The following is a 17584-nucleotide window of genomic DNA, read 5'->3' on the forward strand; positions in this document are numbered from 1 at the left end:
TGGACCATGCTAGAGTCATGAAAATATCTCCCAAGGCAATAACCCCTTCTTCGGCCTAGGATGCAGCCCAAGACCTGGTAAGCTGAGCCTTAAAGTCCTGAAGACCCTCTTTCCTCTTTATAAAAGTACGCCAGCTCAATAGCTAACCCATTTCAGTGCACAATTGAAGATTTTGAGGCTACATTACATATCCCTTGTCAGAATCATACATGGCAAAAAAAGATTCAACATCTGAAAAGAATGTGACCTCCCAAGTATCAAAGAAGCACTTTGTGAACTTTCAGCTTATGGAGTGTCTGCAATAGTCCTGGCAGAGGATCCCTAAAAGGCAGGGAGAAAATCCACTTTTGGCAGGAGGGAGAGGGAAAAAAAAAATAATTTGTGATATGGGAGACCTCAGTGTCCCTTCCTCCACCTTCTAAAATAGAGATGATATGGTGAATGTCAAGTCAGATCTAATCTGCAAGTTAACGGCCTCTATAGAAACCATTAACACACTGCAGGTGAACCGTCTAACATTTGTCTGTTAGCTTTCAAATGACAAAATGAGCACTATGTCTGCCAACCACGGGGACACTCCCCAGCCACAGAACTAGGCCTGAAACACCCTCCAGACCCTGGCCAAGGCCAGAGGCATGGAAGATTTCTGAGCCTTCAGGAGCATGGCAGCAAATAAGGGAAGGTATCCTATCCTTCAAGGGCACCAATTTTCAAGGGCTAAACCATAAAGGACCTGGATCATCCATGAGAACTGGCCCTTGGTAAAGTCCTTCCTTTCTACAAGAAAGTGAAGGAAACACAAGGAGCCGAATCAGATCTGCATATCAAGGCTGGTTAGGCCAATCTGGCACCACAGAATGACCAGAATACAGGTGCTTTGCAATCCTGCATATCACCTGACATATCATGGGTCATGGCGGAGAATGTTCAGGGTCTGAAGCTTGGTCTATGGTTGCTCCAGAGCATCCAATCCCACTGATCTGTACATTCTCCTCTGGCTGATGAAGAGGACATTTTGAATTGTCAAGTCACCATCATGTCAAATACTGGGACTTATTTAGTATAGAGCTGTTTGGTTTTGCAGATCAGCCAGCTTTGTATATATAACTTATTCCCTTATTTATGATCTAGTAGGGCACTTAGCTAGCTTGTGTTTTCTTGACTTTTACAGGGACAAGTTAGACAGGTTTGCTTGGCCTAAAATAATGGGCCATAAACTTTAAAGCCTCTGTTTGTTTCAAACAGACTCTGAATTAATACAGAGACATTCTCAGTGGACAAGTATGAGTCATAAGTATTTGAGGGAGGGAGGTTGCACAGGGCAAAAGATGGATAATTGGGAAAAATAAAGAAGCAGAATTATGTGAAGGTGACCTTAGAGGTCAGAGTTGAAGAATACTAGATAAGTAAGAGAGAAAATATAAGGCATTAAGTGATTGCCACAAAATGTGCTTGTTAGATTACTGAAGCTTAATTTTGTCCAGTCAGATTTTTGTTACACTTCCAGGGAAATAAACATCAGAGTGATTTTATTTTCCTTATACTGAAATTTAGACTGATATAAATAAGAATTTAATTTTCTGTAACATCGGGATAAAAGAATATTTTATTGTAACCATTTAATACATTTTAGGATTATTATAAAAGAGAAAAACTAAACTCTGGCGTGTTTCCTTTGCCAGAAGGGCTTTCTTTCAGTCTCTTCTGAAGTTGTTTAGCTTCCATTTAGAGGCAAGAGGGTGGCTATACAGACTAACTGGTGCTCTACCATTAGGTAGATGGCACATGAAGAGCTCCCACTCCCCTGGGTCCAGTGTCTGTCAGCTGAGAAAACCTCACCTGGACATTGTCCACCTTGCTAAATGGGATGCCAAGTGTGCCAGCAGATGAAGCTCAACCCATGCACAGGGCTAATCCAACTCCAGGGAGACCTTTGCACTCTTGGTAGCACCCTGTTTGTTGACATGCACCACAGCTGTGACATTGTTGGATACCATAAACACTACTCATCCCTGAACCAGGAGGGAGGACGTGAAGCAAGGCCAAATGAATAGCTCTCACTTCCAGATGATTTCTGGATCACTCGACCTCCTGGGCTGATCAGTGCTCTTCAGCCATCCTGACAAACAGGGGAGCTCCCTGGTCTCCAAGACTCACACCTGAGGTCACCAGAGTTAAATCCTACGAGTCCAAAAGAGCCCTCTTCAACAGATATGGGACTTGCCACCACTGTAGTTAACTCAAGATCAATTCCAGCAGGGGGAGCCAAACCTTAAACCAGTGAGACAGCAGGGACTACAGAGCATGCTGCATAAGCCACATGTGGACCCTTGCCCAGAAAACAACCTCTAGGGTTGCTGCCAAGAAACTGAGCAACTGCAGGAAGTCCCAGGTTTTGGAGCTGAGTGCATACAGAGCTCTGGAGCCACAAATGAAGCTCCTCTGGTGGAGATGTGCTTCTCATTAGGGATCATCTCTCTTGAGATGATCCTCTATTTGTTCCTCCATCAGAATACCAGGCACACACTAACTCAGACTTGTAGTCTTGAGTTTCTGCCTGTCTCACACTACTGACTGTATGGCCAAGGCTTCCTGCAGTGTCACTTGTAACCACTCGCCTCCACCTACCCTCCCTCTCTTCCTTCCCATCCACATTAATTGATTTGATTACTTTATTTTTTGTCTATTAGATTGTAAGCTCTTTGAGCAGGGACTGCCTTTCTTCTATGTTTGTGCAGCGCTGCGTATGCCTTGTAGCGCTATAGAAATGCTAAATAGTAGTAGTAGTAGTAGTAGGCTTTCTTCCCTGATGCTCTGGAAAGAGACACCACTGCAGCAGACCTCGACTCCAAGCCTCTTCCAGGCCTCAGTATCAAGGCATGTCTTTTAGGCAAGGCATGGGTCTCGAGTATTTTCTGAATTGATTCTGCTCTTTATATTAACTAAGTTGAAGCTGCTGCAATGTTTTCAGCAAAGAAGCACTCCTTTCCATTTGTTGATCTTCTGGATGAGCTGCACTTCAAAGGCTGCCACTGACACTCATGTGCATTACAGTAGGTGTGGCCACGTGCTCCTGAATCACCCAAGGTCTATCAGAACCAAGGTCTTGGGTCTGTGGAGGCTATTACACCTTCTCTTATGGTACAGGGGATAAGCTGGCAACTTCGGTGCCTTGCTTCAATGGGGAGCATTGGCAAGACATCTTTGCCTTCCCTCGATGTTCTGAATCCCATTTCTTCAGCAACAATGATGAGCTCTATTCCTCTCTCAGACAATGACTGCTCCCACTGGGCTCTACTGATGTTCAATCTTGAGTGACCAAGACACTCAATATTGATGCATCCCCAGCATTCGATAAAGATCTTGGACCACTAGGAGACCAACGATTAAGAAGATAATCAGCTGGTTTAAAAGCTTCTTTTTTTTTTTTTTTTTTTTTTAAGCACCACAAATTCTTCTTTGACATCTGTGAACAGAAAATATGGTGAGAGGAATCATGGTTGGTATCTGTAATGGATACGGTCCTGTTGCACCAGGAATACCTTTCAAAGTCACTTGGAGTCTTCTTCTGGGACATCTTGTCCAGAAAAGCCACAGTGAATCAAACAACTCGATGGTGACAAAAATACCCCAGCTGCAAGCTGAAGGCCTAAATATGGCCCACACTGAGCTGACGCAGACAAAAAAAAAACCAAAAACCTAAGGAACTACCAGATAGATGCATAAAGACCGCACAACAACAACAGAACCTACAGACTTTGAAGAATAAGATAACAGTTTAGAGCACCTGCGACAGAAGAACATGTTCGATCAACTTGGAAAAGTCTAGACTGAGGTCCCATGTGACAGCAGCAGGCAGAACAGGCATGCATGTGCAGTGAAACTATCCAAAGGCTTTTGAAAAAAGTTACTGAAGCACTGTTCCCTGTACCAGACTACATTGGAGATATCACCCATACATGAGGATTTTACATACCTGCTTATTTTAACAGAAAAATCAGCTTGCAAAAAAACATGCCTTACATGACAGCACTTATAGTGAGTATACAGATGAAGTTACATTGTTAGTCCATGGTGCCCTGAAGCAGCTAAACAAAACTCTGGCCATTGTCGGATAGGGATAAGATAAAAATAACACTGATATGAAGCCCTGAGCAGTTTAAGGTAAGTTGATGAAACATTGAACATGTTATATAGCGAATGCTACATACCTGTAGAAGGTATTCTCCGAGGACAGCAGGCTGATTGTTCTCACTGATGGGTGACGTCCACGGCAGCCCCTCCAATCGGAATCTTCACTAGCAAAGTCCTTTGCTAGCCCTCGCGCGGCCGTCTTCCCGCCCGAAACTGGCTCGAGCCGGCCAGTCCAGTATGTAGCAAGACAAACTCTTAAGGGAAGACACAACTCCAAAGGGGAGGCGGGCGGGTTTGTGAGAACAATCAGCCTGCTGTCCTCGGAGAATACCTTCTACAGGTATGTAGCATTCGCTTTCTCCGAGGACAAGCAGGCTGCTTGTTCTCACTGATGGGGTATCCCTAGCCCCCAGGCTCACTCAAAACAACAACCATGGTCAATTGGGCCTCGCAACGGCGAGGACATAACAGAAATTGACCTAAAAAAATTTACCAACTAACTGAGAGTGTAGCCTGGAACAGAACAAACAGGGCCCTCGGGGGGTGGAGTTGGATCCTAAAGCCCAAACAGGTTCTGAAGAACTGACTGCCCGAACCGACTGTCGCGTCGGGTATCCTGCTGCAGGCAGTAATGGGATGTGAATGTGTGGACAGAAGCCCACGTCGCAGCTTTGCAAATTTCTTCAATGGAGGCTGACTTCAAGTGGGCTACCGACGCAGCCATGGCTCTAACATTATGAGCCGTGACATGACCCTCAAGAGCCAGCCCCGCCTGGGCGTAAGTGAAGGAAATGCAATCTGCTAGCCAATTGGAAATGGTGCGTTTCCCTACAGCCACTCCCCTCCTATTGGGATCAAAAGAAACAAATTGGGCGGACTGTCTGTGGGGCTGTGTCCGCTCCAGGTAGAAGGCCAATGCTCTCTTGCAGTCCAATGTGTGCAGCTGACGTTCAGCAGGGCAGGAATGAGGACGGGGAAAGAATGTTGGCAAGACAATTGACTGGTTCAGATGGAACTCCGACACGACCTTTGGCAGGAACTTAGGGTGAGTGCGGAGGACTACTCTGTTATGATGAAATTTGGTGTAAGGGGCCTGGGCTACCAGGGCCTGAAGCTCACTGACTCTACGAGCTGAAGTAACTGCCACCAAGAAAATGACCTTCCAGGTCAAGTACTTCAGATGGCAGGAATTCAGTGGCTCAAAAGGAGGTTTCATCAGCTGGGTGAGAACGACATTGAGATCCCATGACACTGTAGGAGGCTTGACAGGGGGCTTTGACAAAAGCAAACCTCTCATGAAGCGAACAACTAATGGCTGTCCTGAGATCGGCTTACCTTCCACTTGGTAATGGTATGCACTGATTGCACTAAGATGAACCCTTACGGAGTTGGTCTTAAGACCAGACTCAGACAAGTGCAGAAGGTATTCAAGCAGGGTCTGTGTAGGACAAGAGCGAGGATCTAGGGCCTTGCTGTCACACCAGACGGCAAACCTCCTCCAATGAAAGAAGTAACTTCTCTTAGTGGAGTCTTTCCTGGAAGCAAGCAAGATACGGGAGACACCCTCTGGCAGACCCAAAGAGGCAAAATCTACGCCCTCAACATCCAGGCCGTGAGAGCCAGGGACCGGAGGTTGGGATGCAGAAGAGCCCCTTCGTCCTGCGTGATGAGGGTCGGAAAACACTCCAATCTCCACGGTTCTTCGGAGGATAACTCCAGAAGAAGAGGGAACCAGATCTGACGCGGCCAAAAAGGAGCAATCAGGATCATGGTGCCTCGGTCTTGCTTGAGTTTCAAAAAAGTCTTCCCCACCAGAGGAATGGGAGGATAAGCATACAGCAGGCCCTCCCCCCAATCGAGGAGGAAGGCATCCGACGCCAGTCTGCCGGTGGCCTGAAGCCTGGAACAGAACTGAGGGACTTTGTGGTTTGCTCGAGATGCGAAGAGATCCACCAAGGGGGTGCCCCACGCTTGGAAGATCTGGCGCACCACTCGGGAGCTGAGCGACCACTCGTGAGGTTGCATAATCCTGCTCAATCTGTCGGCCAGACTGTTGTTTACGCCTGCCAGATATGTGGCTTGGAGCACCATGCCGTACCGGCGAGCCCAGGTCCACATGCTGACGGCTTCCTGACACAGGGGGCGAGATCCGGTGCCCCCTGCTTGTTTACATAGTACATGGCAACCTGGTTGTCTGTCTGAATTTGAATAATTTGGTGGGACAGCCGATCTCTGAAGCCTTCAGAGCGTTCCAGATCGCTCGTAACTCCAGAAGATTGATCTGTAGATCGCGTTCTTGGAGGGACCAGCTTCCTTGGGTGTGAAGCCCATCGACATGAGCTCCCCATCCCAGGAGAGACGCATCCGTGGTCAGCACTTTTTGTGGCTGAGGAATTTGGAAGGGACGTCCCAGAGTCAAATTGGTCCAAATCGTCCACCAATACAGGGATTCGAGAAAACTCGTGGACAGGTGGATCACGTCCTCTAGACCTCCAGCGGCCTGATACCACTGGGAGGCTAGGGTCCATTGAGCAGATCTCATGTGAAGGCGGGCCATGGGAGTCACGTGAACTGTGGAGGCAATATGGCCCAGCAATCTCAACATCTGCCGAGCTGTGATCTGCTGGGACGCCCGCACCCGGGAGACGAGGGACAACAAGTTGTTGGCTCTCGTCTCTGGGAGATAGGCGCGAGCCGTCCGAGAATCCAGCAGGGCTCCTATGAATTCGAGGTTCTGCACTGGAAGAAGATGGGACTTTGGGTAATTTATCACAAACCCCAGTAGCTCCAGAAGGCGAATAGTCATCTGCATGGACTGCAGGGCTCCTGCCTCGGACGTGTTCTTTACCAGCCAATCGTCGAGATATGGGAACACGTGTACTCCCAGCCTGCGAAGTGCCGCTGCTACCACAGCTAGGCACTTTGTGAACACCCTGGGCGCAGAGGCGAGCCCAAAGGGTAGCACACAGTACTGGAAGTGGCGTGTGCCCAACTGAAATCGCAGATACTGTCTGTGAGCTGGCAGTATCGGGATATGTGTGTAGGCATCCTTCAAGTCCAGAGACCATAGCCAATCGTTTTGCTGAATCATGGGGAGAAGGGTGCCCAGGGAAAGCATCCTGAACTTTTCTTTTTACGAGATATTTGTTCAGGGCCCTTAGGTCTAGGATGGGACGCATCCCCCCTGTTTTCTTTTCCACAAGGAAGTACCTGGAATAGAATCCCAGCCCTTCTTGCCCGGATGGCACGGGCTCGACCGCATTGACGCTGAGAAGGGCGGAGAGTTCCTCTGCAAGTACCCTCTTGTGCTGGAAGCTGTAAGACTGAGCTCCCGGTGGACAATTTGGAGGTTTTGAGGTCAAATTGAGGGTGTACCCCTGCCGGACTATTTGCAGAACCCACTGATCGGAGGTTATGAGAGGCCACCTTCGGTGAAAAGCTTTCAACCTCCCTCCGACCGGCAGGTCGCCCGGCACGGACACTTGGATGTCGGCTATGCTCTGCTGGAGCCAGTCAAAAGCTCGCCCCTTGCTTTTGCTGGGGCGCCGCGGGGCCTTGCTGAGTCGCACGCTGCTGACGAGAGCGAGCGCGCTGGGGCTTAGCCTGGGCCGCAGGCTGTCGGGAAGGAGGATTGTACCTACGCTTGCCAGAAGAGTAGGGAACAGTCTTCCTTCCCCCGAAAAATCGTCTACCTGTAGAGGTAGAAGCTGAAGGCTGCCGGCGGGCGAATTTGTCGAATGCGGTGTCCCGCTGGTGGAGAGACTCTACCACCTGTTCGACTTTTTCGCCAAAAATGTTGTCCGCACGGCAAGGCGAGTCCGCAATCCGCTGCTGGATTCTATTCTCCAGGTCGGCGGCACGCAGCCATAAGAGCCTGCGCATCACCACACCTTGAGCAGCGGCCCTGGACGCAACATCAAAAGTGTCATAAACTCCTCTGGCCAGGAATTTTCTGCACGCCTTCAGCTGCCTGACCACCTCCTGAAAAGGCTTGGCTTGCTCAGGGGGAAGAGCATCAACCAAGCCCGCCAACTGCCGCACATTGTTCCGCATGTGTATGCTCGTGTAGAGCTGGTAAGACTGGATCTTGGACACGAGCATAGAGGAATGGTAGGCCTTCCTCCCAAAGGAGTCTAAGGTTCTAGCGTCCTTGCCCGGGGGCGCCGAAGCATGTTCCCTAGAACTCTTAGCCTTCTTTAGGGCCAAATCCACAACTCCAGAGTCGTGAGGCAACTGAGTGCGCATCAGCTCTGGGTCCCCATGGATCCGGTACTGGGACTCGATCTTCTTGGGAATGTGGGGATTAGTTAAGGGTTTCGTCCAGTTCGCAAGCAATGTCTTTTTTAGGACATGGTGCAAGGGAACGGTGGACGCTTCCTTAGGTGGAGAAGGATAGTCCAGGAGCTCAAACATTTCAGCCCTGGGCTCGTCCTCCACAACCACCGGGAAGGGGATGGCCGTAGACATCTCCCGGACAAAGGAAGCAAAAGACAGACTCTCGGGAGGAGAAAGCTGTCTTTCAGGAGAGGGAGTGGGATCAGAAGGAAGACCCTCAGACTCCTCGTCAGAGAAATATCTAGGATCTTCCTCTTCCTCCCACGAGGCCTCACCCTCGGTGTCAGACACAAGTTCACGAACCTGTGTCTGCAACCTCGCCCTGCTCGACTCAGTGGAGCCACGTCCACGATGGGGGCGTCGAGAGGTAGACTCCCTCGCCCGCATCGGCGAAGCTCCCTCCGCCGACGTAGTCGGGGAGCCTTCCTGGGAGGTGGCCGCTGCCGGTACCGCACGCGGTACCGACGTCGGGGACCTCAACCTGGGCGATGGGCCAGCCGGCGCCACGCTCGACGGTACCGGAGGCGCAAGCACCGCCGGTACCGGAGGGGTAGGGCGCAACAGCTCTCCCAGAATCTCTGGGAGAACGGCCCGGAGGCTCTCGTTTAGAGCGGCTGCAGAGAAAGGCTGTGAGGTCGATGCAGGCGTCGACGTCAGGACCTGTTCCGGGCGAGGAGGCTGTTCCGGGCTGTCCAGAGTGGAGCGCATCGACACCTCTTGGACAGAGGGTGAGCGGTCCTCCCGGTGCCGATGCCTGCTGGGTGCCGAATCCCTCGGCGACCCAGAGCTCTCGGTGCCGACGCGGGGAGGAGACCGGTGTCGATGCTTCTTCGACTTCTTCCGAAGCATGTCACCGGAGCTTCCCGGCACCGACGAGGAGGACGTAGAATCCATCCGTCGCTTCCTCGGGGCCGAGGCCGAAGAAGGTCGGTCTCGAAGGGGGCTGTACCGCAGGAGCCCTCAGGGTGGGAGGAGACCCACCCGAAGGCTCACCGCCACCAGCAGGGGAATGGACAGCCCTCACCTGCACTCCTGACGATGCACCACCGTCCGACGACATCAGCAGACGAGGTCCCGGTACCACCGACGTCGATGCAGCTATCCGATGTCTCGGCGCCGATGCAGAGGCCCGATGCCTCGATGCACTCGATGCAAGGGCGGCCGAGGAAGATGGTCTGGACGCTGACGACGTCGATGCACTCGAAGATCCCGGTGCCGATGCCGACGAAGAGCCCGAGAACAAAACGTTCCACTGGGCTAGTCTCGCTACCTGAGTCCGCCTTTGAAGCAGGGAACACAGACTACAGTTCTGAGGGCGGTGCTCGGCCCCCAGACACTGAAGACACGACGAGTGTCGATCAGTGAGCGAGATAACCCGGGCGCACTGGGTGCACTTCTTGAAGCCGCTGGAAGGCTTCGATGTCATGGGCGGAAAAATCACGCCGGCGAAATCAAAGTCCGAAATGACGGAAAAAGAGCACCAAAAACTTTAGAGGGAGAAAATCTCGACCGAGGCCGAAAAGAGGCCTACCCCGACGACGAAAGAAAACTTATCGGGGCCAAAAGCTGGAAATACGGGGAGGATTGAAACGAAACCCGGTGGAGGGGTTCCGGAGCACTTCCCGAGTACAAGGAAAGCTTTTATGAAGAAAAAAACACGTTCAACAATATGGACGCGCGAGGTCGACTCTCCGGGGCTCGACACGGCGAAAAATACGACCGTACCGAGTGCGGACAAAAGAAGACTGGCCGGCTCGAGCCGGTTTCGGGCGGGAAGACGGCCGCGCATGCGCGAGGGCTAGCAAAGGACTTTGCTAGTGAAGATTCCGATTGGAGGGGCTGCCGTGGACGTCACCCATCAGTGAGAACAAGCAGCCTGCTTGTCCTCGGAGAAAGCAAGCAATAAGAGATATTTCAGGTCAACACAAGGAATTCATGCTGATAAGACAGCCTCTGAGTCCACTGAATTTATATTGGAACTATTTGAGGTTTTTTTCCTTCCATTTCAACAGAACTAATATTGAAAACGTATTCATGATTGCTCCTGTACGTTAAAATTAGTTTTTGCAATTGATGGTAGAATATATTGCGATTTTGTAGTTTACATTGATGCACAAAACTAACCCATCTGGAGACAGTGACCCAGAAAGCAGACAACAGAACAAAAAAGCATTACTGGAAGTTGATCAGATAGCATATGCAGAGCTGTACTACAAGTTATATACCAGTGAAAGAGAATACTGTACAAAACAGCAAGAACCTGGGAAAGAAAAAAGTTTTAGCCAGGTGAGTTCATTAAAAAGACAAAAATTGAGCAAGATGGCGACATGAAGGTTAGTGAAGCTGGGGGGGGGGGGGGGGGGTGTCTTTTTTGGCTCAACTTTCCATGCAAACGTGTGAGGAAATTGAACTCAAGTATGTGTTTTTGAACCTGGCTTCTTTCTTGGATTCTAAGCAGAGGGCTACTCCACTCCCGTTAGGGACTGTTACAATGACATCAACTCTGTGAACTTAAAGATTGAACCTGTATGATTCTGTAACATCTTTTCTTCCTTCCTTATGTTTTTGATATTGTAGATTCCTGGAATTGTGTTTTGTTTCACACCTTTTTAGTGGACTGTAGATAGGACAATTTAATCTTAACCTTTATGATACAATAGCAACTTTCTTTAATATTTTCCATTGTTTATGTCTTTTCTACTGCAAGATGTTTCTTGTAATTGTTTACATTAGCTTAGAAAAGGACAAAAATGAATGTAACCTGGAATGAGAAAGCAAAAAGAGGCGATGAGAACACTAAATAGCTGTTTTACGAGAAGAACCTAGTAACAGACAAGCCCTCAGAAAACATTATAGAGGGAAGTAGTAAAAATGAAGTGGCAAAGGTAATGAAAACGATGAACAGAAAAACCACAATCAAGGTATTCCAGAGGACAAAATCAATAGGAATGGTAGTGTTAACAAGACTATTAACAGCGATTTGAATGCGTGAAGGGAGACTGCGCTAGTCTCAATCTCTTCCTCCTCCCAAAGACTGCTTCATAATAATCCAACATGACTTCGACTTCCTAGTATCATCCATTATCCTTTCCTTTAATGTTTTTAGTCTCATGCATTAAACCAATGGTCCTGTTTCTCATACCTCACACCAACACTATCTGCTTTTGTCTCACCTAGAACATAAACCAAACGGAACCCTGGAAAGGAGATAACAGCAATATACAAGAATTGAACTGAATCCAAGAGAAAAGGAGATGTGCAGGACTACATTAATTACAAAGGATAACACTGAGTCAAATTAGAGAATAAACATTCTGACAGCCACGAATATGATGTTTGTATTGAAAATCCTGCTCAAGAAGAACAAAGCAAGGAAAAAACAGTATATGATTTTTGTCAGTCTGTAAAAGGCACACAAGGTGCCCAGACAGCTGACTTGGTGACGCAAGAAAAAGTGGCATCTCAGACATTTACATATAGCTGGTGAAGAACCTAACATACAACACACATATAAGATGATGGAAGAAACATGACGTGGCCCACCCAGTCTGCCCTGTGAAGTGCCTAGAGTTGTAACTGCCATTTCGTATAGGGTATCCCCTGTGCCTTCTTGGGAGTGTAAAACAGATATTCCACCGATGTTCTGATATGAACCACCACTCCATAAAGGGTGCCCAGAGACCTGTTTCAGTATGAGGACATTCCAGGAATCCACCATCCTTTTATATGGAAAAATGTGAAGATACTTACCTGTAGCAGGTATTCTCTGAGGACAACAGGCTGATTGTTCTCACATGTGGTTGGCATCCATGGCAGCCCCAGGAATGGAGATTTTCCCAGTAAAATCCAGAAAACTTTGCGACAGCCAACAGAGCGCGGGACAGACACACTGCGCATGTGCGGCCATCTTCCCGCCCCAGTTATATCAAAAGCAAATAAAGAATAAAAAAACAACAACGCCAAAGGGGAGGTGAGCAGGTTGGTGAGAACAATCAGCCTGCTGTCCTCGGAGAATACCTGCTATAGGCAAGTATCTTCTCTTTCTCCGAGGACAAGCAGGCTGCTTGTTCTCACATGTGGGGTATCCCTAGCACCCAGGCTACTCAAAACAATGAATGAATAATGGTCAATTGGGCCTCGCAACGGCGAGGACATAACAAAGATTGACCTACGAAGAAACATCTGAGAGCGCAGCCTGGAGCAGAACAAAAAAAATGGGCCTAGGGGGGTGGAGTTGGATTCTAGACCCCGAACAGATTCTGCAACACCGACTGCCCAAACCGACTGTCGCGTCGGGAATCCTGCTGAAGGTAGTAATGAGAGGTGAATGTGTGGACTGATGAGCAAGTCACAGCCTTGCAAATCTCTTCTATAGTGGCTGACTTCAAGTGGGCCACTGACGCTGCCATGGCTCGAACACTATGAGCCTTGACATGACACTCAAGAGTCAGCCCAGCTTGGGCGCAAGTGAAGGAAATGCAATCTGCTAGCCAATTGGGAATGGTGCGTTGCCCGACAGCAACTCCCCTTCTGTTGGGATCGAAAGAAAAACATTTGGGCGGACTGTTTGAAGGGGCTTCTCCGCTCCAGATAGAAGGCCAATGCTCTCTTGCAGTCCAATGTATGCAACTGACGTTCAGCAGGGCTGGTATGAGGACTGGGAAAGAATGTTGGCAAGACAATTGACTGGTTCAGATGGAACTCCAACACCACCTTCGGCAAGAACTTAGGGTGCATGCGGAGGACTACTCTGTTATGATGAAATTTAGTATAGGGAGCATGGGCTACCAAGGCTTGAAGCTCACTGACACTACGAGCTGAAATAACAGCCACCAAGAAAATGACCTTCCAAGTCAAATACTTCAGATGGCAGGAATTCAGTGGCTCAAAAGGAGGTTTCATCAGCTGGGTGAGAACGACGTTGAGATCCCATGACACTGGTGGAGGTTTGACAGGGGGCTTTGACAAAAGCAAACCTCTCATGAAGCGAACAACTAAAGGCTGTCCAGAGATAGGCTTACCCTTTACATAATGAAAAGCACTAATTGCACTAAGATGAACTCTTACAGAGTAAGTCTTGACAGCAAACTCTGACAAGTGTAGAAGGTATTCAAGCAGGGTCTGTGTAGGACTAGAGCGAGGATCCAGGGCCTTGCTGTCACACCAGATGGCAAACCTCCTCCATTTGAAAGAGTAACACTTCTTCGTGGAATCTTTCCTGGAAGCAAGCAAGACTCGGGAGACACCCTCAGAAAGACCTAAGGAGGTGAAGTCTACACTTTCAACATCCAGGCCATGAGAGCCAGAGACTGGAGGTTGGGATGCAGAAGCGCCCCTTCTTTCTAAGTGATGAGGGTTGGAAAACACTCCAATCTCCACAGTTCTTCGGAGGATAACTCCGGAAGAAGAGGGAACCAAATCTGACGTGGCCAAAAGGGCGCAATCAGAATCATGGTTCTGCGGTCTTGCTGGAGTTTCAGCAAAGTCTTCCTCACCAGAGGTATGGGAGAATACGCATACAGAAGGCCTGTTCCCCAATGTAGGAGAAAGGCATCTGACAGTAGTCTGTCGTGGGCCTGAAGCCTGGAACAGAACTGAGGGACCTTGTGATTGATCTGAGTGGCAAAAAGATCCACCGAGGGGATGCCCCACTCTCGGAAGACCTTGCATACCACGCCCAAGTTGAGCGACCACTCGTGAGGTTGCATTATCCTGCTCAAGCTGTCAGCCAGACTGTTTACGCCTGCCAGATACATGGCTTGGAGAAACATGCAGTGACAGCAAGCCCAAAGCCACAACTGGACGGCTTCCCGACACCGGGGGCGAGATCCGGTGCCTCCCCTGCTTGTGGACATAGTACATGGCAACCTGGTTGTCTGTCTGAATTTGAATGATTTGATTGGACAGCTGATCTCTGAAAGTCTTTAGAGCATTCCAGATCGCTCGCAACTCCAGGAGATTGATCTGAAGATCTGATTCTTGGAGGGACCAAGCTCCTTGAGTGTGGAGCCCATCTACATGCGCTCCCCACCCATGGAGAGATGCATCCGTGGTCAGCACTTTTTGAGGCTGAGGAATTTGGAAGGGATGTCCCAAGGTCAAATTGGATCGAATTGTCCACCACTGAAGGGAATTGTGAAATGCGGTGGACAGCTGGATCACATCCTCTAGATTCCTCGCAGCTTGATACCACTGGGAAGCTAAGGTCCATTGAGCAGATCTCATGTGAATGCGTGCCATGGGCGTCACATGAACTGTGGAGGCCATATGGCCTAGCAGTCTCAACATCTTCCAAGCCATGATCTGCTGAGACGCTCTGGCCATGGAAACGAGAGACAGAAGGTTGTCTGCCCTGATCTTGGGAAGATAGGCCCGAGCTGTCCGAGAGTCCAGCAGAGCTCCTATGAATTCTAGTTGTTGAAGTGGAAGAAGGTGGGACTTTGGGTAATTTATGACAAACCCTAGTAGCTCCAAGAGTCTAATAGACATCTGAATGGACTGTAAAGCTCCTGCCTCTGAGATGTTCTTCACCAGCCAATCGTCGAGGTAAGGGAACTCTATGTACTTCCCAGTCTGCATAGCGACGCTGCGACTACTGCTAGGTATTTTGTAAAAACCCTGGGCGCAGACGCGACACCAAAGGGTAGCACACAATACTGGAAGTGCTGTGTTCCCAGACGGAATCGAAGATACTTCCCTGTGAGCTGGAAGTATCGGAATGTGAGTGTAAGCATCCTTTAAGTCCAGAGAGCATAGCCAATCGTTTTCCTGAATCATGGGAAGAAGGGTGCCCAGGGAAACCATCCTGAACTTTTCTCGGACCAGATATTTGTTCAGGGCCCTTAGGTCTAGGATGGGACGCATCCCCCGTTTTCTTTTGTACAAGGAAGTAGCTGGAATAGAATCCCAGCCCTTCTTGCCCTGGTGGAACGGGCTCAGCCACATTGGCGTTGAGAAGGGCGGAGAGTTCCTCTGCAAGTACCTGCCTGTGCTGGAAGCTGAAGGACTGAGCTCCCGGTGGACAATTTGGAGGTCTGGAGATCAAATTGAGGGAGTACCCTAACCGGACTATTTGAAGAACCCACCGGTCGGAGGTTACGAGAGGCCACCTTTGGTGGAAAAATTTTAACCTCCCCCCAACCGGCCGGCACAGGTACTTTTATGGCAGCTATGCTCAGCTGGAGCCAGTCAAAAGCCTGTCCCTTGATTTTGCTGGGGAGCTGAAGGCCTATCTGGGCGCACGCTGTTGACACGAACGAGCGCGCTGGGGCTGAGCCTGGGAAGGCTGTCCGGAAGGTGGATTGTACCTACGCTTATAAGCATAGGGAGCATTCCTCCTTCCTCTGAAAAAACGTCTACCTGTTGAGGTAGATGCTGAACTTCTCTATGCAACTTTTTCCCTAGACCAACTTTATGTTGCTATTTCAAGACTCCTGTCTTTCAACCTAAATGTAAAATCAGACCATCAGTCTTTCCTGATGGTCTGGTTTTATACATTTTTATTATGATTGTGCTACAATTCCTCTTATTATTTTGTTTTTTTTAACCTCTCCAAGGATTGATGATTTTTATTTATCACTAACGTCATGGCATCATTCATATATGTATATTTATCTTATATTGTTTCAATTCTTAATCTGTACACACGCCACATGTTATCAGTTTTGTGTTGAGTATACAATCTATTTGTTCTTTATCATTAATCTTGATGTCAATTTTAATACTCAGTATCATTTCTTTATTATGGAGTTTTTTTCATGTAATCATTTTACTTCAATATAGTAGATAATGTCCTTTATTTATATGGATATATCTTGCTTATTTTTTGTATGATATTCTTCATGATATAAATCTTTAATGATACCGTTTCTCTTTTTGACTATTGTTACTCTTATTTTTACTTTATCTTTGTTTTAAGTTTTATTTACACATTGTTCAATGTTTTTATCTATAGAATCCTGATGCAGGCCGCCAGGCCGAAACACAACGTTGTGTCGAGTCATTTCTAAGGAAACATTAATAAACTGTGTTGATTTTATTATTAATCATTTGTTTGGTCCCGGTTCTTTGGACAACCCTGGTTTACTTTTCCCACTTTTATCTCTGTTTGCTGCCCCGTGGGATCTATTGAGTTCTCCACGTACGTGGATCCTCTTTATCTTTTATTAGATACATTTCCAGAAATCAAATTGCAAAGCAGAGTAGGATAAAGGTGATAGCTACAACCAAAGGGATCCAGTTGCTGAAAATAGGCCATCAGTAGATACAAGATTTTTTTTTTTTTCTTTTTAAACAGCAGTGATCTCTCATCCTTACCTTCTGCTACTCCCCATGGATACTGTCTTCCTCGGACCCTTTTGCCATTGACTTCTATGATAGTATTACTACCCACCACAGCAAGAGGTAAACGGTCCTACAAAACAGAACCAGTATTGTTAACTAGTCCTTAACATATACTTGACCTTTTGTTTTTTTTGGTAATTTAAAAGGATGGTTTCGTTATATAGAGTTTCATGAAATCATTTCAGAGTTCTACATTTCCTTGTTTATCCCCTTGTATTCAAAAGCTTAAGCAATCAAAAGAAAATTTTTTTCAGCGAGGTGGTAAGGAGTGATCATCAGTTGTAGGGGATGAATTAATTTCACTATCTTTCTCAAGAAGAAAGTAGTGCATTTTGCACATTCAGTGCTCTAAGATTTCACCTTTGGGAACTTTATGTCAGTCCAGCTGTCAAGAGGTCTGCTTTTTGTAACTATACTTGCAATAACATCATCAACTCAATACAAAATAATGTTATATTTTCAGTAGTGCTTACCTAATTAAAATACAAGTTTATGACAAAAATGCTATTTAATATTCAGGCATACCTGAACAGCGGTGAAATTACTATGTGCATCAGCATGACAGCAGCAAACCGAATAACTACAATATTCTCAATATTCTAAAAATACAAGCCTCCAAAATTCTAGTGGGTTAAATTCTAGTTTTATATTCTTATTTTAAGACAGCAAAGTTTCTTAATTTTAACAGGTGTTCTCAGAGGACAACAGGATACTGTCCCCACTCCACACACATGGGTGAAACCATCCATTGCAGCCCAGGCCAGAACAAATG

The 17584-nt window shown here is 47.8% G+C and overlaps 1 protein-coding gene across 6 annotated transcripts in view; it reads right to left on the reverse strand.

Annotated features, from left to right (window-relative positions):
• Positions 1–17584, reverse strand: part of SEPTIN7 (septin 7) — a 266068-nt gene that overhangs the window by 66445 nt on the left and 182039 nt on the right. For all 6 annotated transcript variants that reach the window (XM_030204223.1, XM_030204206.1, XM_030204215.1 and 3 more), the window contains one exon: positions 16786–16882. In XM_030204223.1, the coding sequence (XP_030060083.1) occupies positions 16786–16882 (97 nt within the window). The remainder of the gene's footprint in view (positions 1–16785; positions 16883–17584) is intronic.

The sequence above is a fragment of the Microcaecilia unicolor genome, chromosome 1, assembly GCF_901765095.1.
Source record: "Microcaecilia unicolor chromosome 1, aMicUni1.1, whole genome shotgun sequence".
Taxonomy (NCBI): domain Eukaryota; kingdom Metazoa; phylum Chordata; class Amphibia; order Gymnophiona; family Siphonopidae; genus Microcaecilia; species Microcaecilia unicolor.